The following is a 25086-nucleotide window of genomic DNA, read 5'->3' as shown; positions in this document are numbered from 1 at the left end:
ACAGAATCCAAAACATTGACAACACCAAATGCTGTCAACAATGTGAAGGAACAGGATTTCTAATTCACTGCTGGTAGAAATGCAAAATGGTACAGCCACTTTGGAAGACAGTGTGGCAGTTTCTTAAAAATCTAAACATATTTTTACTATATTCTTCAACAATTAAGCTCATTGATGTTTACCAAAAGTAGTTGAAAACTTATGTCCACACAGAGAGCTGCACAGCTTCATTCATAATTTCCAAAACTTGTATGCAACCATAATGTCCTTCATTAGGTGAACTGATAAATAAACTGTGGTACTTCCAGACAATGGAATATTATTCAGTGCTAAAAATGAATGAACTACCAAGCCATAAACAGACATGTAGGAAGCCTAAATGCATATTACTAAGTAAAAGAAACCAATCTGAAAACGCTACATATTGTATAATTCCAACTATATGACATTCTGGAAAAGGCAAAACTGTAGAGATAGTAAAAAGATCAATATGTGCAAGGGGTTGGGGGGAGGGAGGGATAGATAGGTGGAAGACAGAGGATTTTTAGGTCAATGAAATTATTCTCTATAATACTATACTGGTGAATACATGTAATTATACTTTTTCTAAAACCCATAGAATGCATATCGAGAATGAATCTTAATGTAAAACTGTGGACATCCTGTACTTTCCACTCAGTTTTGCTGTGAAACTAAAACTGTTCTAAAAAGTAAAGTTTATTATTTAAAAGAATAATTGTGACATGACCAAGATGAGAAGGTTCTTGAAGGTAATTTCTTTACCACTTTCAAAGAAATTACAGTTAATGTACTAAAAATTTAATTCTTCATATATTTAAACTTCATTAATAGATACTAAATGTTTTTATTTTATAAAATAATTTAATTTATTGGGCTTTAAAAATTGAATATTGAATATCTAACAAAGCAAATTTAAATAATTGAATATAACATTAATAGAGACAGATAATGGTGGAAATATATTTTACTTTCTCTTCATCAAAAATTGCAGTAAAATGAAGCCAGGCATTAAAAAATTAATTTTCATGAAGTATAAAAGCAGGCACCCCTAGTCTGTGCTGTTAATGGTCAGGAGAGTGATTTTGTGGAGAGGAGTGTTATGACTGGAAGGAACATAGGAGGTTTTTAAGGTGCTAGCTGAGGATTTGGGGTTTGGTTTGGTGTTCTGAATGCTGGTTTGGGTGTTCTGGTTCTAGTTTGGGTACTTTCAAATTATGAAAATTCATCAAGCTATACCTTGATGCACTTTTTTGTATGTATTTTATACTTTTTTAAAGTTAAATAAAGGCATTAAGCATGGTTCTTCATTTCATTAATTTTTGATTAAAGCAAAGACAGGATAGATATAAGGGTATATAAATTTTAACATAAGCTTAAGGTTTGTATAAGGTTAGAGAAGAACAAAAAGAAGTTAAGAGTTCTTCAAGGAGCTGAGACGAATGACCTTTTGGATATATTGTTAAACAAGTCAAAATTTCTCAGTGTTATTCCCAAGCTAATATAAATGATAGGGTCACCTATATAACCTAAATAGCTAGAAAAAATATACAAGATCTAGCAAAATTTTGAGCTGTTTCAAGTAGGATGAAGAGTAAAATTTAACTGCCAAAATGTGTATTTTCATTTCCATTTGAATTACTTTTTGAAATGAATAGGAAACATGACTTTTACCTAATTCTGTGCTGTGGAGTCCACTCTGCTTTGTGAACACAGGCAACTGAATCAGCTGGGCACCGGCATAAGGTGTTTTTTCTGGATGAGTTGGGTCTGACTAGGAAGCTCCAGTTAAATTCTTTCCACAGGCCATAGGTGTCTCTTTCACAAGCTATGACTGGGTGTTTCCAGTGAGGTTCTTAACACAGGATGTGTACTGTATTCCACTACGTTTTCCTTAAACACCATCTCAAGCAACAGCCTCCACCTCCTTATCTACCTTGTCTCATTTTGCTCTAGGCCAAATGGATTCACATGGGTTTTATGTCTTCTTATTCCCATATCTTACCCTAAGGTTCTAATAAAAAATGAAGGAATCAGAAGGTGACTGCAAGAGAAAAGAGAAAGGGCAAACTAAAAAGCCTAAGCAGTTTTGAGAACAGGTGAATAACACAACGAAGAAATGGGAAATTAATTTCAGACAACACAATATTACTGATTTATCAGATGCTCTGAAACCTAGGGGAATTTGTGTGGATGGGTGTGTATTTAGGGGGTATTTATGTGTGTATGTTTGCAATTCAGTATGTGTATACACACAGAGGGTTTATTCTAGTGAGAACCAGAGGAAAAATAATAGTTACCATTTATTGATTATTCACAATGTGTCAGGTATTGTGCTAAGTTCTTAAGCATAAATTCTCTCATTAAATGCTCACAATAATACTATGAGGTAGGTATTATTATTATTCCCATCCAAAGATGAAAACACAGAAGCTTATAAAATTTAAGTGACTCATCCAAGGTCTCCCACAACCTAAATGGGAGAAGTAGGATTTGAACTCACATCTGTCTCTCAAAGGCTCACTATCTTAGTCACTTGCCACTCTTGGTTACTGAATGATCACAAGAGCCAGTAGAGAAATATTGAGAGGAAATAGGACAAGAAGACGGAAAAGAATATAAAGGAAGAATATAAAATATAAAGGCATAGGAAGTAAGGAAAGGAAGAAGTGAAATGAAAGGGAGAAAAAGACCAAGTGGCACAGTTCAGGCACATAGTAGCCATTCAATAAATGTTTGTTAAATGAATGTGTATGACATATACACATAAATACCATAAATATGCACTTACTAATTTTTGTAAATTAAAAGGTGTTTTTATGGTTCGAAAAGGTTATTTTATAGTCATAGTCTTAAACACAGCCAAAAGACTGAGAAAGCCAAAACCAAAAAAGTGTAGTAATTAGGCACTAGAACTCAAAGGAATTTTCTCATCATATCCCTCACTTTCAAACTAACTTTATGATTAAACTTTAATGCAATTATAAGAGTTAATAACCTTAAAGAGAAAAATAATCACGTCTCCATTATAATTTTTGGATAGATTTTTTCTGAAGCAAAATATCACTACAAAATAATTAACCCCAATAACATGGGAGCTATTCCATTAAATACCTTCCTTCATTTAAAAAAATGTATGCAATTTTGAAGGAATCAGAAGAAATAATCAGAGAATGAGCCTCATCTGATCTACTCTATATTCATCAGATGTCCATCTCAGCAGTAAGGTACTTCCCCATTTACTTAGAGAACATTGTAAAAACATTCCTATGTCTGTTTCTATATCCAAGGAAATTACACTGCTGGGAGAACTTTGTTAATTGGTGCCATGGCAACAGCATCCTTTCTAATTTCTGCCTTGTTTTCACTTCCACTAGTGATCCCTATGTGTAGTGCTTTTTAAGTCTGTATCTTTCTAAAGATTCTCAAGTCTTCAGTCCCAACCCACCCATCTAGTCATCTTTGTGAAATGACCCAACCTCTTACTTCATTAAATCTCTATTGATAAAATATTCTCCATATATTGTACAGTTTATCTCTTTATCAAGCACTGTCTATGCATGATTACCTTACGTTTAAACTTCACAGGAACCCAAAATATATAAACTAATATTCCCTTTTTATAAATAGGAAACAAAGATTTCGAGAGTTTTTATTACTTGGCCAAGATCACAAAGTACGGAGTTGTGAAACTGGATTCAAACTCTGTCTGAGTATAAAGCTTGTGTTTCTCATCACTATCAAAAATACACATCTTAAATATAAACTCCTTCAGAAACTTTCTCAACCACCTCAAATCTTCTCTGTCCCTTCATGTTTCCTTGTCTTTCATTCAAGGTTAAATGACATCCCTGTTTAGAGCTAGGGTCAGCCCATAACCCTCAATTATTGAGGTTCTAGTACCTCATCTCTCTCTTGGAGAGAGAAGCCCAACACCATGTGTGAAGCTGAGTAGGACTCTAGGAAGAACTAGAGTAATTCCACTGATTTGCTTCAAGTTTTTCTTCAATACTGGCTCAATCTTGGCCCACATATAAGGCTTTATGTTTTAAGGGAGAAAAAAGAGATTAATAAACATGGCCCTTCATGACTATAAAAGAAATTATACTTTAACATCCTGGGCGGGGCATGGTGGTTCACCCCTGTAATCCCAGCACTTTGGGAGGCTGAGAAAGGAGGATCACTTGAGGCCAGGAGTTCGAGACTAACCTGGGGAATATAGCAAGACCCTGTCTGTACAAAATAAATTTTTCAAAAAACTAGCCAGATGTGGTGGCTTGTGCCTGTAGTCCTAGCTACTCAAGAGGCTAAGGCAGGAGGTTCACTCCAGCCCAGGAATTAGAGGCTGCAGTGAGCTATGATTGCTACACTACATTCCAGCCTTGGATGACAGAGTGAGATCCTGTCTCAAAAAAAAAAAAAAAAAAAAAAAAAAAACAGAAAACCCCCACAATTTATCATCTTATCCATTCAGAAAACAGAGGCAGGTACAATTATACTGCTAAATTTTATGATGACTTATTTTGTAAGAGTAATACTTTACAAGCAACTTGAAGTTTCCTTAATCAGAACTGAAAAAATCACTTAATTTCAAATCAATCTGTTTACTTCCAGAAATAGTTATAAATTTTTAAAAAGTGAATGTGATATATAGTAATATTGAATACGTAGATATAAACAGAAACTACAAGAATTAATTATATAATGTACTTCTAAATTATTAATAATGATTTCCTCAATTTTACTTCAAATCGGGTAATTATCAAAAAGGATGTTATTTTTAAGATCAATAGATAATCATTTCATCACATTTGTCTTTGCCTTATCTATATTTACTAGCTAAGTAAAAGTTAATCATAAGGAAATTATGCATCATACCTTCAAGCAATGACATTTTATATCAATTTTTCCATATATTGACTTTCTATGTCTCATTTTCTACTGATGGAAGTAGATCAAACAGAAAGCAGTGTCAAGTCAATTACATCAATAGTATATATACTAAAATGCTGAGTTAACTCCAGTAATAAGATTGTCATGGTTACAAAAAAGGTCATTTGGAGAAGTTAAGATACATCTCAACATCTCTTAGCTTCTAGCCAAAGTGCAGTGCATAGAACAGAGGCAGCATGCAAATGACTCTGTGCTTCCTTCCTCCATCTTCAACTTCTCTCTATTTCATGTGTACTTACATTTTCTCATTTCAGATATTATTTTCTCAGTGGGACTATTGGAACTGTCTCTTAACTTACCATCCCTGCCTTTAATCTCACTTCCTTCAGTCTTCAAATTGCTGCCATAGTTATTTTTCTCAAACGCTTATCCTAGCAATTCACTGTCCCGCTTCAGTTCCTTTTTGCCTGCTGTGTCAATTTCAAGTACCAGAGCTTGGCAGAGATTTCTAACCAGGCCCAAACTCTTCTCACAGTCTTGTTGTCTGAATGCCCCCACAGCCATTCTCTTGCATTCTTCCATTGTGCATGCTCAGCTTTCTCAAAATGTGCTTGCTCTTCCCTGTCTCCCAGCTATTAGACTGCTTTCTCTGCCATGAGTATCTTTTCCACACTTGTCCACCAGAGAAAATGTCACCCTCTATTTGTAACTTAAATCAGATGTCACTTACTCTCTGGGTTGTACTCTTTAAGCCTCCCTTATGTTGTGTCCTAATCACAACCTCATGTTGTGTTCATATATATCCATGCCTCTATCATATCACTTATCAAATTGAATTATTGTTAGTAACATGTAACATATTTCTTGAAATTTGACAAGTCATAGAATCATGTTTTATTAGTCTTTGTATTCTCGGTTTTAAAAGGGCACAAAGCCCTTTTAAAAAATTAGGTAAAGATTCCTAATAAAATGTATGTTAAATAAATTAATGATTTGTAAAAGATAAAAATTAATATAAACAACAAGAACATTGATAGGCATATATATTTTTAAAACACACCTTTATATTTAAAAGAATATGTAGACAATTTAAAGCTGAAAGAGACCTCAAAGATTAAATCATTTTGGTATTTTTTTATATTTTTATATTTTTCTTTATTTCAGCATATTATGTGGGTACAATTTCATGTAAAAGATGAGGCAGAGAGGTTGGTATGGGCTCACAGCACAGGAAAGTGGCAGAACTAGTGTAAAAGCATTGGATCTCAAAACCCAGTGAAGATGTGCCACTGTACAACATATTGTTGGTGGGTTTTAGTTAAAAACAGAAAAAAATTGTGATTTTGCTTTCATGTTTTTTTAATAAATTACTATAAATACAATTATTTCAAATAATTTTTAGAAATATTTCTAAAAGATAATAAGAACTTGATATATACTGAGCAAATGATCTCCAAAAAATATACAACTATATTTATTATCACCAAACATATTTGGGAAAACCAATATAATTACTTTTAAACAATTATAAATTTTAAGACTTTATAAATTTGATAAGGGGAAAATGGTCCTTTATCGTGTATTAATTGGCATTTCTTTGATAATTAGTGAGTCTTAACATTTTTCCAAATGTTTGTTAACATTTATAAATTTTGTTAATTGATCTCTTGGAAATGGCATAATTTATATCAATTTATGTGGCTTCTTTAATATTTGAGATATTAATCCTTTGACACAACAATCCCAGTATATTCTTTGCTTTAATTTCTGTTTTGAAACTGTGTTCAAAATAGTTTTTTAATATTCAAATGTTAAAAGTTTTACCAAAACAAACATGTCCATATTTCCATTATAATTTCTCTTACTGATTTCAAACTTTCCCATTCAAATCAGATAAACCTTCCCCTATATTTCCTTTTTTTCTTTTTACTTCTTTTTCACCTACTTCTAAAATAAGTCCCAAGTGTATAATACCATCTTATGTGAAGAAAATAATCTCATTTGAATCTCTTACAAATTGGTAATCAACTGGAAAAATGTCCTTTCTCACTGAGTTCTAAAGACACCCTTATCATATGATAAATTCATATATATGTAGATCTATGTTCACATGTATAAAATTATTTATTAATATGTCATCATTATATATTTACATTTCTATCTAGTTCTATTTATCACATGTATATTCTGGTACTAGTTCCACACTGGATTGATTATTGTAGTTTAAGATTATGCTTAGATGTAGGCCAGGCATGGTGGTTCACAACTGTAATCTCAACACTTTGGGAGACAGAGGCAAAAAGATTGCTTGAGGTTATGAATTGAATTCGGGACTAGCCTGGGCAACACAGCAAGACCCAATCTCTACAAACAATGGTTTAAGAAATCAGCCAGGTGAGGTGGTATACCTGTAGTCCTAGCAACTCTGGAGCTTGGGGCAGCAGGATTGCTTGAGTCCAGGAGATGAAGGTGACAGTGAGCTATGATCAAGCCATTGCACTCTAGCCTGGGTGAAAGAATGAGACACTGTCTCTATAAAAAACCAACAAACATAACACATTATCTCAAAGAAGAGCTGGTACCCACACTGCAGAAAATATTCCATAAAATCAAGAAGGAGGATATCCTTCCCAACTTATTGTATCCCTCCCCAACTTATTCTACAAAGCCAGTATAACCTTTACACCAAAGTCAGAAAAGAAAACAACAAAAACAGAAAACTATAGATCAATATTCCTTATGAATATAGTGCAAAAATCCTCAAGAAATACTAGCAAACTGAATTCAAAAGCACATCAAAATAATGATCTACCATGTCCAAGTGGGCTTCATCCCAGGGATACAGGGATGGTTCAACATAATGGAAATCAATAAATATGATTTGTAACATAAACAGAAGCAAAAACAAAGACCATATGATCATCTCAACAGACGCAGAAAAAACATTCAACAAAATTCAGCACTCATTCATAATAAAAACCCTCAACAAATTAAGCATAGAAGGAACATACCCAAAAATTATAAAAGTCATATTATATATCACAAACCCAGAGCCAACATCATACTGAATAGGGAAAAATTGAAAGCATTTCCACTAAGAACTGGAACAACACAAGGGTGTCCACTGTCACCACTTCTATTCAACATAGTACTAGAAGTCCTCGCTAGAGCAATCAGGCAAGAGAAAGAAATTAAGGGTATCCAAATCAGTAAAGAAGAGCTCAAACTATCACTTTTTGCTGAAGATATGATCTTATATCTAGAAAACCCAAAGACCCCACCAAGAGACTCATGGAATTGATAAAAAAATTCAGCAAAGTCTCAGGTTACAAAATCAATGTACACAAATCAGTAGAATTCCTATGCACCAATAACAGTCAAGCTGAGAGTCAAATCAAAGAAACAATACCACTCACAATAGCTACAAAGAGAATATGGGGAGGGGGGCAAGGGCAATATACATAACCTAAACATTTGTACCCCCATAATATGCTGAAATAAAAAATAAAATAAAATAAAGTATAACTTGCTCATTAAAAGTAAATTGTGATGGTTGATTCTTGTTGCTTATGCTAACTTTAAAGACAACAGATAAAATGCTGTCAATATTATAAAATATCAAAGAAAAAAAATAAAACACAATACCTAGGAATATATAATACTTAACCAAGAAGGTGAAAGATCTCTACAAAGAGAACTATGAAACACTGAGGAAAGAAATTGCAGATGACACAAACAAATGGAAAAACATATCATGCTCATGGATTAGTAGAGTCAACATTGTTGAAATGTCCATACTGACCAAAGTGATTTAGAGATAAAATGAAATTCCCATCAAAATACCAAGGTCATATTTCATAGATCTAGAAAAAATGATTCTACATTTCATTTGGAACCACAAAAGAGCTGGAATAGACAAAGAAACCCTAAGCAAAAAGAACAAATCCAGAGGCATCATATTACCAGACTTCAAACTACTACAAGGCTATAGTAACAAAAACAGCATCCTATTGGCACAAAAATAGAGACATAGACCAAAGGAAGAGAATAGAGAACCCAGATATACAACTATCCACATACAGCCAACTGATCTTTGACAAAGCAGACAACAACCGGGGAAAAGAAGCCCTATTCAGTAAATGGTGCTAGGAAAATTGGATAGCAACATGCAGAAGAATTAAATAGGATCTATATTTCTCACCATGCACAAAATTTAATTCAAGATGGATAAAAGAGTTAAATGCAAGGCACAAAACCATAAGAATTCTAGAAGAAAATGCAGGAAAAACTCTTCTAGATATCATCCTAGGCAAAGACTTTATGACTAAGATCCCAATGGCAACTACAGCAACAATTAAAATAAATAAATTGAACTTGATTAAATTAAAAAGCTTCTGCACAGCTAAGGAAATAATCAACAGAGGAAATAGACAACCTACAGAATGGGAGGAAATATTCACAAGCTATACATCTGACAAAGGGCTTATAACCAGAATCTACAAAGAACTCAAGCACGAGTAACAAACAAACAAACAACCCCATTAAAAAGTGGGGAAAAGATATGAATAGAAACTTTTCAAAATAAGATAGATTAATGGTCAATAAACATATGAAAAATGCTCAACATCACTAATCATCATGGCAATACACTTTTTTTTTTTTTTTTTTTTTGAGACAGAGTCTTACTCTGTTGCCTGGGCTAGAGTGCCATGGCATCAGCCTAGCTCACAGCAACCTCAGACTCCTGGGCTCAAGCAATCCTTCTGCCTCAGCCTCCCAAGTAGCTGGGACTACAGGCATGCAACACCATGCCCGGCTAATTTTTTCTATATTTTTAGTTGTCCGGCTAATTTTCTTCTATTTTTTTTAATAGAGACGGGGTCTCACTCTTGCTCCAGCTGGTCTTGAACCACTGAGCTCAAATGATCCTCCCACCTCAGCCTTCCAAGAGTGCTAGGATTACAGGCGTGAGCCACCGCACCTGGCCAGGGAATGCAAATTAAAATCACAATGAGGTACTACCTTTCCCCAGTTAGAATGACTTTTATTAAAAAGTTCAAAAACAATAGATGCTGGCATGGATGCACAGAGCAAAGAATGCTTATACACTTTTGTTGCAACTGCAAATTAGTACAACCTCTATGGAAAACAGTATGGAGATTACTCAAAGAACTAAAAGTAGACCTACCATTTGATCCAGCAATCCCACTACTGGGTATTTACCCAAAGGAAAAGAAGTCATTTTATTAAAAAGACACCTGCATTCAAATGTTTATTGCAGCACAATTCACAATTGCAAAGATGTTGAATCAACCCAAGTGTCCATCAGTTTACGAGTGGATTAACAAAATGTGGTATATGTATACCACGGAATTCTACTCATCCATAAAAAAGGAGGAATTAATGCCTTTTGCAACAATTTGGATGGAACTGAAGAACATTATCCTAAGTAAAGTACCTGAAGAATGGAAAAACAAACACCACATATACTCACTATTAAATTGGAACTAACCAATGAGCACACATGTGCAGAGGGAAGTAAAATCCAGTGAAACTCAAGCAGAGGGGAGGGAGGAGAAGGAGAGGGGCAAAAACCTACCTAATGGGTACAATGAACACTATCTGGGTGATGGGCTCATTTATAGCCCTGACTCAAGTATTACAAAAGTGGTCAATGTAACCAAAAACATTTGTACACCCATAATATTTTGAAATAAAAAAATTATGTTTAAATGTTAAATGTTTGATAGGAATAATTTTTTCTTCAAAATTATTTTAGTTATTTTTACTTTTATTATCATAATTTAAATATAAAATGTTATTTAATATTCCAGAAATATTGTCTTCTTGTTTCTATTGGAATAAAACTAATCCTGAAGACAGACTAACTTAGAAATGATTAACATTTTTTCTTGTAATTAGCTCTTCTATCCATAAATAAGGAATGACTGTCCATTTTTTCAGATGTGTTGTATGTCTCTCAATAAATTTGTCTTCATATAGGTCTTTCATACTTTTTGGTTCAATTTATTCTAAGATATTTTAAATTCTTTTTGAAAAGGAAACCAAGTTCTATTTCCCACATATTAGTTATTGATTTCTTTCTACTATGTAGGAAGGCTCTTAATGTTTTAATATTAATTTTATATTCGATCATCTTTCTAAAATAAGTACTTTTATCTTGATATCAAATCATTTGGAAATAATTGTAAAACTATTTTTTTCCTTTTTTAATAGTAATCTTTGTCATTTTTGCTTCATGTTTTATCACATTGGTTAAAATTTATAGAATATTATTAACAGTGGTAGTAGGTCTAATCCATCTCTTTGATAGGAATAACTATAAATATATAATTGGTTATAGACTAAAAAAGATGTACTTTATCATGTTAAACATTTATTCCATTTCTAGTTGTTTTGTACTCATAACAGAACTGAAAGTTATATTTCAATCAAATGGCTTTACATTACCATACGAAATGTTTATCATTGTCTTATTTGACTTATTGGCATGATTGTAGTATGTTTCCTAATATTAAGCCATAATTATTTCTTTTAGATTAAAGGTATTTTATGCAAACAAATTTGTATCAAAATCAGACTATAGTGTTCAGAGACTCTCAAAATTGTGTATTTGGAAATTTTGCATTAAGTCCTTGAAATCAATAAGGTTTCTAAAGAAAAGAAAATGCTGGTAAAATTCCATCTCTATACCAGTCTCTATGATCTGGCAAATGTTTCCATATTTCTTTAGAATATTGATCATTGAAAATACTTAGATCTCTACTCATTGCTAAATTTAGGGAAGCTGCTTCATTCCTCTTGGTGTCAGGGAATTCAACCACAATATGAGGGCTTGCATTACCTAATTCCAAAGTTGATTCTTCTCACAGATTCCATGTGATTCTTTCATTTTTTTTTTTTGAAGGGGATAGATAGGAGGGGGATTAAGGATAAAAATCTGCCTATCAGGTACAATGTACACTATTCTGGTGACAGGTACACCGAAAGACTTGAAGCCTTGACTTCAGCATGATATAATCCATCCATGTAACAAAAACCACTTATAACTTGTAATTTGTTTAATTAAAAAAATAAAGTAAACAAAGAAGATTCTATGCTATGTGATTCATAATTATGTCTCCTTCAGCCTAACAAAAAATCACCTACCTAAAGAAGCAATGAGATTCAGAGACCCAGGCATCACTTCTCTCTCAGGTTTCCACCTCTCTGCTTACTTTTTAAACTTTCCCCATAAGTCACTTATAGAAACTTTCTAAATATCCCTTTTATCCACAAGCAGTGACTCATGACAACCAAGGACAACCAAGTGACGAAGTTTATACTACTTCCAACTGGCCACTGATAATTTGGAACAGGTTTGACAAACAACTTAAGTTTGGCTAATGGTATTCAAGCTTCCAAGAAGCTGGAATTATATATATATAATATACATATAAATTCTTATTCTTAGCAGGTATCCTGAACAAGAATAGCCTAATTCTATAAATGTATAAATGCAGACCTTCTGATACCCTGTGGACCTAAAAGTAGAGAAAACCAATATAAAGAGAACCAGATGAAGCAGACAGAGAGAGTGATGTTAGGCTTTCTGACAGGTTTTTCTTTCTTAGAACCAGTTCTTTTCTTAGACTCTTTTATATTCTGCCATAGAACTTCCTGATGTATGCTCATAAATTCTTCCTTTTAGCTTAATTAAGCAAGCTTAACGTGGTTTCTTAAGTTGGTTACATACAATCAAACAATCCCAATTGATATGCCATTATGCTTGATCTGCAATGACATGAGCTCAACTATAGGGAAAAGGAGTAGGGAGCTATCTCTGAAATTCTATCCAACACTGTTTCTTTACGACAAATAAGGTTCTCATAGCAACAGAAAAATCTTTGATTCTATTACAAGATGTATAGTGTTAATATTTTATTGCCTATAGACCAGTCTGGAGTAAGGATTGACATAGTTGCTTAAGTTCCTGAAATATCTGAACAACTTTTCTTTATGGTTGTCTTTTGATAAATCTTAGGATTTCAAAAAAATATAGAAATAGCATTTTGTTCAAATAAAAATAAAGTAACCCCAAAAGGAAAGTCTTTGTTTCCCTCTGGCTTCCGAAGTAGAAAGGAAAGGTGGAGAAAACTTGTAAGGGAAAACATTAGTAATTCTGGATACACTATGATTCAGAACATGCTTAAAATGCGGTGTAGAAGATAGTTCAGTTAAATTTTTCCAGTGATTAAGAAAAACAGTTTGAGTGATTAAATTCAATTAAACCACTGTTGTAGCTTATGTCTTTGATGCCAAATAGTACTTTATAGCTTAGAAGTTTGACTAAATATTTCAACTTTAGCTACTTGTTTTTTATAGAACAAATGTGGACTGAAATACTAATTGTTTACCATTCTAAATTCTAATATGTACTTTACTTTGTCAATTAAATGATACTGTGGAATAAGCACGATCTTTTAAAACAAGTATCTTTAAACAATTGCATAAGTAGGTATACCACATACCTGGTTACAATCTCAGCAAGATTAAATTTTAAACGTAATTCCCTTTAATTTTATACCAATGGTCTGTGCAGTATCCAGTTGCTCTGCTGCTTCACTTGCTGCTACTATAAACTGGAAAAGTTTTCCTCCACACCGATGACATAGTTTTATTCACTCAAAACTAAAAGGGACCACAAAAAGGAATATGTCCTGATATCTTATTAATGTCAAAAAGAACCAATTTAGCAATAATTTTATCTATACAAAAAGTACCGTTTGGGGCAGCCACTAATCGACATCTAAATAGACATTTCTAAATAATTCCATCCAATGGGTCAATTTTTTTTTTTCGTTACTTGAGAGTCCATTCTGTAGCTCACTGATCCCAACAGAAAATCTGGAAGGCCACAATTGGCAATTGCCTCATAAAGCTCATTCTTTGACAACTGGTGGAAGCTATGTGAAAAACTTTCCAGTATATAATATTTTTTGTTGTCATGTAGAGTAAGCAGCTCTAAGTCTAGTCAAGCACACCTAGGTTCTTCAGGAGATTAAAAACTGGTCCTGGGAAAATCTTGGTTCGGCCAAGGGATGCCTTGAACTTCCAGGCCTTAGGAAAAGAGTTGGTTGTCCCACTGGGTGAGAACACTGGCCATCACCAACACAACTCCCTCAACTGGGATGCAATTAACAACATAAAACAATTGTTTGCTAGGCTCCCAACAGAGAACACAAACTCCGGAAGTCTGCTTATAGTTTCTATTAAATCCCCAAGAGCAATGATATTGTAAGTCTGTGGTTTAGAAATGTGCTTCATAAAGCCACTGGGACACTTCAAGGTACCTCCGAGACTGGTAAAGTAGGATTAGAAGAAGTGGATTGGCCAGGACTATGCCAATTCCTCCAACCCAACAATTCTTAGTGTAACTGATTGAAATGTTAGATGTCTGAGTAGAATGTCTCTGAATGCAGAATTTTAAAAGCAATGTATAAAAGGAGGTACTCTTCACTTATTCTTCAGAGAGTATGGTACATACTCATATCATCAGAGCTCAAAAGAGTCATGAATCTGGATCAAGGAAGATTAGCATCCTCCGCCTTGAAAACACCTTTAATGAAATATCCTTCAGTGTAACAAGCATTGCATTTCTTAACTTTGATTGTGAGTACGTATGCAAAACAGCCAGAAAGGGCTTCTGTTTTTGCTGTATAATTTTTTTAAATAGTATTGCTCGTTTGGCTGTCAATGTGCCATATGACACCTTTCTTTTGGAAATAATTTCTAACAAAATTCATTCTTTCCTGAAAAATAGAGAGGTTTGCTTCTATCATATAATGAAAATTATGAATCCCATTGCAGGTATCTTTATATTTTGACTGCTTAATAAGCTCAAAGTTTAATTTAGTCCTTTATCTCATTACCATATTTATTTCTTCCGCCTTTAATAGTTTTGATTGTATGCTTATATTGGCATAGCTCTATGTGTCTTTTTATCATAAACAGGCAAGGTATTAATAATGAATGAACACTAATAAATAAGCCAATAATGAAATAAAAAATTGATGAATATCCTGAAAGTTGCTAAAAATCAAGAGAATTGTATATTCCCTGGTAATTTGCTTATGTTCAGGTCTCTTACCCTGTATCATCAACTATTGGAACACAGACACATCTCAAGCCCAGCAAAATTTGGAGATTTCCAAAGTGTTCAAAGAGATTCTAAGTTTGCATATTAAAATTCATTTATTTTCCATGACCCTCATCTGGGGTATACTTACTCTTGTTTTACTGTCAGACATAGTTCTACTATGCTTCAGTACGTTCCAGTTGCTTTCATAATGAAGAACAAACTTTAAAAATGGCCTATATGACCTTACATGGTCTATTTGGCCCTGCCCATTGTCCCACCCTTATCTTAGACACCTACCACGTTCAGATTTCATCTGCCCCTTCCTCCCTAGATTAGGGAAGTATTCCCTATCATAAACTCTAAGTCCAGCATACTTCCCTTCTCTGCACTTGTTGCAGATTACATAATTATACTTTTGTATGATTATTTGATTAACATCTAAGTTCTCCACGAAATTCTAAATCCCATGACTGCATTGTCTATTTTCACCAGTAATGTATCATTAGCACCTGCCCTAAAGACAAGCACAGCCACCGCCACCGCCACAGCCACAGAAACAACAGTCTGATAATGTAGAAGGGAGAAAAAAACCTATAAAAAGTGGACAAAAGAAGTCAGAAATCATTAGAGTCTAGAGGCAAATCATCTTAAGAGCCATTACATTAAGAAATTTTTTAAGTCTTTAATAGCATCATTATTACTACAGTATGATATAATAATTGAAGTCATCACAGAAGGGTCAGGTTTTGATCTATGATTAAGATAAAAGAGAAATTAGTAATTTGCCTTTAAAATGCTTTCATCCAGTACTTTAGAAGCTTTCCCTGTCTTCTGGAGATGACCTTCAGTTCTGGAGAAATTTTGCCTTTTTCTTCCCACCTCCTAACGAACAATATGGGATAAGGGAAGTGTTCCCCAACCTCACATTAGGGTAAATAACCTTATATTGTAACACTCTTTTGTTCAATTTGATAACCACATGAAAATTATTGGCAAACTCCCTTTAGTGTTCATATTTTTAACAAACGAATTAATGTTATGTAATGCTTCACAAAAATTATCCTGGAGACAAGGATACAGTATGTTGAATGTAAACCAAATTCTGTCTTATGCTGCCTGAGAAAAGCAAGAAAAAAGAAGTTTCCACTTGAATTCTAAATTGAAGATGACCTTGTGCTTTTTTGAGAAAGGTTGGCAGCTGAAGTCGCTGGAGTGTATTATGATGGACAGTGCAGTGCTGTGTGTGGCTTGGAGGCATGTCCATTTTGTGGATTACAGCCAAACCAAAAGAATTAGACAGCTCAGAGCATTCTATCATTTCATTTGAAAATAATGGTCAAAGTCATGGGCAGCAACCATTACAACTTTCATGAAAGAACAGCAGCATTCAATAATTTCATCACTTCAGACAGGCAGTTCAGCTATTCTCAGCCGAATACCATGAATCTAGCATATTCTGTCTCAGTTTCTTGTGACAGTCACAGAAGCAACATTTCTGCTTTTACAGTAGGAAAATCCCATCTACACTGCATTGTATGCAGCTCTTTGCTTCCAGTTGACTAAATCATTGAGGAAAATACAAGGAAAGAGAAGATGACACAGAAACTTAACACTCTCAAGTATAAATATGTAGCAACTTCATCCATTTTCTTCAAGTCAACTTACTGTTTAAAAAGCTTAAAATGAGTTTCAAAACAAGATATCTATAATCTCTTCTCTAAGAACAGCACACATACACACAAAAAATTTCAAAGAAATCTAATCTGTTGTCAATGGTGTCAAATAAGCCTTCTAAGTTATTTCTGAAATAGTGATATTTAAGTAGAACATTTTGATTGATAGAGGCTTATTTTTAACTTTTGCTTCTTTCAGGAGCAGATTAATGGTAGCACAAAAAATATGTTTGAGAGTTAAAAGCAGGTGGAAAAACTCACACTTCTGATTAAAAAGGAGAACTGCTTCTAATCCTGTGCTTGCTTTCTACTCTGCCTGAGTATCTTCTATATATAGGGGGAAAAAAACACACCGTGTCACTTCTAAAGTATTTAGAGACAAAAAAAAAAAAAAAGTTGTAACTTACCATTAAAATTTACAGCCCGAATATAACCAAGTAGCTCTTTCCCATCAATGGTACTCATTCGCGGACAAAGGCCGATGTATCCAGGGCAGAGATCTTTGTGCATATTGTGCAGGGCGTACGCCATGGAATATACTGCATCAATTACAAATTGGACCTTTCCTTCCTGCTCGTAAGATGAATCCCGAGCAATTCGCTCCAGCCCTGTAAAAGAAAAAGAAAAATCATCAATTGATGTTAGATTTCATTAAAATATGCCATTAGAGCTAGGATTTCCATCATTTGAGGCACACTTAATGAGACACAACTATTTGCTTTTACTTCTGATTACTTTAGTCCTGTACTTACTGAGTCAGGCTTTTAAACTGGATACTGAATTTTTTATTTGGAAAGAGTAGAAACTATTTCATTACCAATGAAAAGATATAGAGCAAATAAAATAAGTGTATTGTCATTATCTTTATTTCTACCTTATTGAGTTCTATTATAATGTACATTCTACTAATTACATAATATTTTGGTAGTGGCTTGATCTTTTAAATAAAATGTGTAGAATGTCATTCTTTCCATCTACCTCAGTTCCAGGAGAATAATTTAATTAGCGACCCAAAGTAAGGTCTTTCACCTCCAGCCCCACCCTCCAAATCTGTTCTTGTTTTGAATGTGCTCTATTTGGGAATCTTTTTGTAACTATTATATGACAATATTCCCTTAAGTGACCCTGGTTATCTTTAAAAGAATCATTCAATTTATTTTCTTTTTGAACTCAATTTTCTATTTAAATTATCTATTAAAATGACGTAGATCTCTCAAAATGAATGTCATTCAGAATAATTGTACCTCTGTTTACGCCTATTTAGGGCTGAGAATTGGCATTGGAGATTACCTTTAGGTTAGTGTTTATAGTTTAATATGTAACAGGAGCTGAGAATTTAAAAATGGAAGACAAATTAGAGATCAGCTATTATCCAACAATCTCATTTTCAAGATGAAGAAACTGTGACTCATGGAGATTATAATCTCTCATGCCCATAGGGCAGATTTGGGAAGCATTCTTAGGTCTCAAACTGAAAGCCCAATATTCTCTCAGTTCTTAGAACAATTTGGTGGATGTCAAGAATGTTGGTCACACAAGAAATAATTACAGAAAGGACATCAGGGGCTTATTAAGGGAATGAAGAAGGAACTCCTACCATTTCCACATCCCTCTACCCCCAAACCTTACACAAGGAGTGACACTTGGATAGACCAAAAGCAAGTACTTTAAGTTTTCTTGTGGATGTGAGTTACCTTTAATAAATCATCTTTAAATTCAACAAATATGTATTTTCTTAACATCAATGCATATAACCTCTAAATTTAGAGAGTTAAATCTAAATAAATGGTTGTTTTATATTTGGATATTTATAGTATGATAAAACCAGACCTTCTTATCTAGATAAAGGTAGTGATCAATTTATTCATTTTTATTCATCCAATCACTGGATAATGTTTCCTCTGGTCTCAATAACTTGTGACACTCTGTTCTTTTAGATGCTGTTGGTTGGTATTCTAGTCTCTGCAGTCTGTCATGGTGCTGAATTCCGTTCCTCCCCTTTTGGCATGGCTTTTCTGATTTTTTTCATGTCTCAACTTTCCATTCTCTAAGGACGAGTCTCTTTTCCCACAACCTCAGAATCTATTCATTCTCAACACTATCAACTATTATTATCTCTATGGTCTAGAAATATAAATTTGAATCTAAAGTATTGGTTACAGAGTCCAAAATATTGGATTAAATTTCTATAAATTTATAGAAATCAATTTAATTCATTTTATAAGCTCACTTTTTGGAAGATTAGCTTTCTGAGCCTTTATTGTCATGTAATTGCCAGGTCCACATTTTTTTTTTTTTTTTTTTTGAGACAGAGTCTCGCTTTGTCGCCCGGGCTAGAGTGAGTGCCGTGGCATCAGCCTAGCTCACAGCAACCTCAAACTCCTGGGCTTAAGCGATCCTACTGCCTCAGCCTCCCGAGTAGGTGGGACTACAGGCATGCACCACCATGCCCGGCTAATTTTTTCTATATAGATTTTTAGCTGTCCAAATCATTTCTTTCTATTTTTGGTAGAGACGGGGGTCTCACTCTTGCTCAGGCTGGTCTCGAACTCCTGACCTCGAGCGATCCACCCACCTCGGCCTCCCAGAGTGCTAGGATTACAGGCGTGAGCCACCGCGCCCAGCCCAGGCCCACATTTTTAATTGCCTATTATATCTCTATGTAGTCTGCTTCCATGTCAAACACAATATATCTAAAACCAGGCTATCATTGTAGGGAATCATATCATTATTTCTTTAAAACTTCCTATTTAGGGTTTTGCAGCTTTGGGAGCACAAAGAGACTAGTTCTCACAAAGAGCATCTTCAAGGTGCCAAAGGGTATATTGTCTCCTTCAACCTACCCTACCTGTGTCACCTGAGCTAGATATGGGGACAATATCCTCTCCACATCTTTCTATCACACTTTTGTTTCCTCAGTCCTAGGACAGCACTGCTTGAGCCCAGAACCTCATCAAGTTACCTATATAACACCGCTTTCAGTTTCTGCCTAAAATTTCTCTCTCATAGTTTTAACCATAAAGTACAAAGTTCATAAATATTGAAGAATGGTTATAGCAACTAAAGAGATTCCACTTTTTTTTCTTTATAGACTCTTATTTAGTGACCAACTCCTCTGGTTAGTCCAGGACTGAGGGGTCTCTCAGGACATGGGAGAACAGCCTGGAGAGTCATGGAAAACCAGGATGATTGCTTGAAAGAAGAGGTAAGTGACAAGGGAATTTAGTGATAGAAGACTGAAATAACTACTTTTAGGATCAGTCCTTAGGTCTAGATGGTTATCACTGTGTTGCATTTGTTTTGCATCACTGAACTTGATAACTGAAAATGAAGGCTATGATGCCCAGAGCAGTTGTCCCCACACATGATCATCTCCTTGAGCAAGATCCCTCAGCACTACCCTAGACATGCTGGGTCAAAATCTCCTGATTGGGGAACATGAAGAATCTGCCATTTCAAAAACTCTCCAAGGAATTCTGATAACAACCAGCCTGGTCTGTGAATCAGCTTTTGGAAACCACTTTGTCTCCAATACAATTCTTAAAAATACCAGTATAATCTTTTTAATGCATTGTTGAATTCAGTTTGCTATAGTCAACAATAAGTTAGGATATGCTTTAAAGTAACCAAGAGAATGGAATTGGAAATGTTCCTAACACAAAGAAACAATAAATGCTTGAGGTGATTGATACCCCAATTACCCTGATTTGATTAATATACATTGTATGCCTATATCAAAACATCACACGTACCCATAATATGTGCAACTATTATGTACTCATAATAATTAAAAATAAAAAATTTTAAAAATACCAATATAGATCTGCTGTTTAGAGAATTTTATGGCATTGAAGTATCAACATAAGAATAATTCTTTTATGCACAACTAGAAGAAAACCTAATCAAATCCTTGTCTTTTTCCCATCAGATGAAGAATCGAAGAACATATAATTCTCAGTATCTACAAATTTCAAAGCTTCTACCATGTTCTTAGATGCACAGGGAGGCCTATGGCTGACATTGAGAGTAGAAGCCAAAAAGACATGAAAGATCCGGAAATAAAGAATAAGGAATTAAGTGTTTTCCTCCTGGGAGGGTGGAAGCAGAAAATAGGAAAGGAGTAGAAAAAGAAGAGGCAAAGAATGGAGAGAAAAGAGGGTGAAGCAACACAGGAAAGGCTTGAGCCCAAGGGTCAAAAACAACAGAGAGCATTTTTAAAACATAGATATCTAACAGGTTAAGTTGTTCGTGTTGCTGCTCTGTAAATCCCTCTGCTGTAGAAACACACACACATACATAAGCACGCACACACATCTCTTCTTTAAATATTACTGTTGGTTTATCTGATTTTATTTTCTTTTATGGGCTTTAAAGGAAAGAGGGGATCCATGTTTCCATTACTACAGAGTAAAGGGTGGACAATGGGCATATACTTGGCAGAAAATGCCTAAGCCAAATGGTTTCAAAGGAAGCAATGTCCATGAGAGCATTAAGGAATTTGGAAATTTTTCACAACCCATGGAATAGCTAGACAAGTAAGAGCTAGATATGTGTAAATATTTTATATTTTTAAATTTACTCTATCCCAAAATGGTCTGTATTTAATATATTATGATTCTATTTTAATGCTTCTGTAACCTCCTAATCTGTACAGATATTCCTCAACATTCAATAATTGGATACATTTATGTACAATATTTTCCTGCTAAATTGTAACAGAGATGCCCCAAATTAATAGACATACTTTTCTCTGGCTTTTCTTAAAAAAATTCAACTTCATATATAATAGATTTATATGTGTACTGTACCATCTTATTTTCAAAACTATTTACCTTTTTACTATTTAAACTATTTTCTTGGCTAGTTATGAACAATTATTTTGAGTGAAGATTAAATATATCCAACTTTGTACATTTTTTTCTTTTAAAGTATAATTTCAGAAGTCTGTCTAGTGATTGGTGTCACATGTGATACGATGGGCACTGTAAGATTTTCCCATAAATCAATATAAGCACATGGTGACAAACTAAAAGCCTAAACACTATTACCATTTCTAAATTTAAAAATAAACCAGTTCTTTTCATGATGTTTAGACAATACATTTTTCTGCTCCTTAACACTTCAACTTCATGATGACACTTAAGATTTTACAGCAGCTAGAGCTTGCGCCTCACTTCCTATATCTGATTCTCTCATTCATCTAAAATAGGAATTTAGGAAGCTGACAGTGACTCATCAACCTAATTGGCTGTAAAATTTCATTATGCTATAGTTTCTAAAGTTAGTGTTAATGTTTTGCTATAAAGTACTAAATATTATCAAAGGCTGTATGTCAGCCATCTATTTAAAATATTATTGATTATAAAGTTGCGATGTGTTTTAGTGTATAGCTTAAAATTAACAACATATAGCAAAGTGTTTGCACTGTGGGAGATGAAATCTGCCTCATAAATTTTATAGCAAGATTGTTTTACATTTTCATTAATGAAATCTAAAACTTCTGACTGTATCTCATGTTTCTGGAAAACATAGTAAATTCTTATTGGTCCAAGAAATACCACAGGACTTCAGTTAAGGTCTTTTGCATACCACAGTGTATCATCTTGGGTTTTGCTCTTGCTTAGTAAACAAGGCAAATGGGCTTAAGTTTGCAAAACGTTGTGTATATTACAGTGTGATTTCCTAAGATGAGCCTGACAGGAATTTTAAATTATTTGACTGATGACATATTGTTGTTGCAGAACTTTGCTTTTTAAGAGTTTCCCATTTCTCAGGATAGAATTCAGTTATCTAAATTGAAATGTCAGAGGGTTGTTTTTGTTTTCCTGAAATTAGGCATGTAAAGCTTCCAATATTAATATAGTGACGATCCAATAAACAGTTGGTCAATTCAGAACAAGAAAAAATGCAAGTCATATCAGTTGTTTTATTTCCAGGAAACCAAACATCCAAGTTGGTTGCCTTTTTTATGACCTCATTAGCTTGGGGTATAAATAATCCCACACTCCAAATGTGTAGATTAAGAAGTATTTTTTTAGTTTCCCCCTGAAGTTTTTCTTGAGTATGCAGTAACTAGTTTAAGTAATTAAGTCATTTTCTTAGAGTTGCTATAGAGAGAATGGCAAGAAGGTAGAAGAGAATTTATGAACCTGGTATGAATAAATACATTTATGCATATAGGGCCAGATGTAAAAGTCATTCTGAATTCCACAAGAGCACCACATGCCTCCCTACTGATAACCAGGAACAAGACTGTCATGCTCTACATTGTTTTTCCCAATATGTTGTAACTGCATAGTGCAGTGACTTTTAAATCAGTGGGAACCACGCCAAGAACTGCACTGCACGCTAAAGAGTAATTGCTATGAAGTTGACAACCATAGGTCATCTTTAACTGAATTTAAATTGATTTGGGTTCCAGGATAAAATAGGGGGAACATAAGGAAAAAATATGAGCATGTTCAATTATATAAAAATATCTCCTGAGCACTAGAATACAGACATGAAAAGTGTGCACCTCCCACATTGAAAAGAAATGAAAACATAGGCCCTGAGATAAAGTAGAAAGTCAAACTGACTAATGGAAGCAGCTGGCTATGAAAGAAAGAATGGAACAGTCAGGTAGACCTGGATTCAGGTCTAGATGGGCAACTTAGAAGGCAAGTGGCTGTGGACACATTCCTGGGCCTTCAACTGAGAAAGGGACCTCTGTGATGGGGTCCCCCAACTCTCCAATCTCATCTGCTGGTACCCCCCACCTCACACTGCTCCACTCCTAGGTCCTTGAATATTACACGAGGTCTCCAAACTTCAGGGTTGTTTTTTTTTTTTTTTGTCTTTTTGTTTTTGTTTTTTTTAGCACAAAACTCCTTTCTGACAAACCACAGGTCTTCACTCAGCTCTTCACTCTGTTTATGCTCTTCATTTTTTTGCTTACATTCTTTCAAGCTTCAGGTAAGATGTCACCTTAAATCAGTTAATGTTTACTGATTTTTCTCTCAATTTAACAGCCTAGATTATATCATAGAACATCATAAACACTATACTTAAATACTGAATATTTTTCACTTGAAACAGAGAGCCATGGTCAATATTTAAAATTATGGTGGAGCATGATGTAGAGAGTGAATTGAAGCAAACACAGGTTGAAGGTAGAGACAGGATGGGAGGCAGGTCATGCAGAGAGTGGAAGTAGGATGAAACAGTAGAAATGAAAATGAAGGAATGAGAGAAAATATATTTTAGATGCCAAATGGACAGATTCTAACCACCTGATTAAATATGGCTTTAAAGGTCAGGGTTTTGAAACTAGGCAGTAGAAAAATGGTACCTTGAACAGAGTTTGGAAAAGCAGGTGAAGAAGAAGGTTCAGTTAATGATATCTCCCAAACTGTGTCAAGACCTCAATTAAAAGGCCCAATTTTTAATATTCTGTGGTATTTATTATATCCTCTAACATAATATTATATAAATTTGTTGAATTATTTAAAGAATATAAGGTCCAAATGTTTTGAGTCATCATGTAACAATAATGTGGTTGATCATTTATTTGTAACATTGCAAAAATTTAAGCCACTTTGGAGTAGAGTACTTTATGCAGTGTGGCAGTAAAACTAATGACTTGAGAAGTCAGACTTGCATCCTAGTTCTAACACTATGACTAACTGATTTTGTTACCTTGGGCAAATTATGATCTCTCTGGCATTTGTTTACATCTCAATAAAAATTAAAGAATTGAACAAAATGATCTATCAGAGCCCCTTCAGCTCTAAATTTCTGGAACTAGGGCATGTCCTCTTGTTTCTTATTGCTCCCTGCTTATACTCTCTAAGATCACTTGAAGATAACACAAGGGTGTGTCTGAACAAGTACCAATAAACCAATTCTCCAAAACAGTATGGAATATCTTGTTACCTGGGCTACTGCTGAGACCTGGAAATTCTGCACTAAGGAAGATACCAAATGTCAGCCTGGGTTATTTTTTCCTTCATTCTCAGTCCTGGTTAACTGTGTCACCACATTTTTATTATTCTTAGACTTAGAGCCATTTACCAAATCTCACCAAAAGGAAAAGTTTTTAGTTCTCCTCTTATTCTGATACAATGGTTAAAAGAATCAATTATGGAAAATGAGGTCAGAGAAGTGAAAGGGAAGAGAGTGGGCACAAATAATAAAAATAGTAAGAGCACTTCGCAAACAGTATCTCTTTAATCCTAAATTATTATTACTCCTCTCTTACAAATAAAGGAACTAAGACTCAAAAAGCCAAATAATTTACCCCAGATTGCCAAGTTATGGTAGGAAATAGTAACTTAAAATCAGGTCTATTTGGCTCGAAATCTCTGCCTTTAAGTCTATTCC

General features: G+C 34.3%; 1 protein-coding gene across 7 annotated transcripts in view; it reads right to left on the bottom strand.

Annotated features, from left to right (window-relative positions):
* Window positions 1-25086, bottom strand: part of GRM8 (glutamate metabotropic receptor 8) — a 693462-nt gene that overhangs the window by 233907 nt on the left and 434469 nt on the right. For all 7 annotated transcript variants that reach the window (XM_045564832.1, XM_045564831.1, XM_045564836.1 and 4 more), the window contains one exon: window positions 17133-17333. In XM_045564832.1, coding sequence (XP_045420788.1) covers window positions 17133-17333 — 201 coding nt within the window. The remainder of the gene's footprint in view (window positions 1-17132; window positions 17334-25086) is intronic.

The sequence above is a fragment of the Lemur catta genome, chromosome 11, assembly GCF_020740605.2.
Source record: "Lemur catta isolate mLemCat1 chromosome 11, mLemCat1.pri, whole genome shotgun sequence".
Lineage (NCBI taxonomy): Eukaryota > Metazoa > Chordata > Mammalia > Primates > Lemuridae > Lemur > Lemur catta.
Note: the sequence above shows the minus strand (reverse complement) of the source record. Positions and strands in the feature narration are given on the sequence as shown.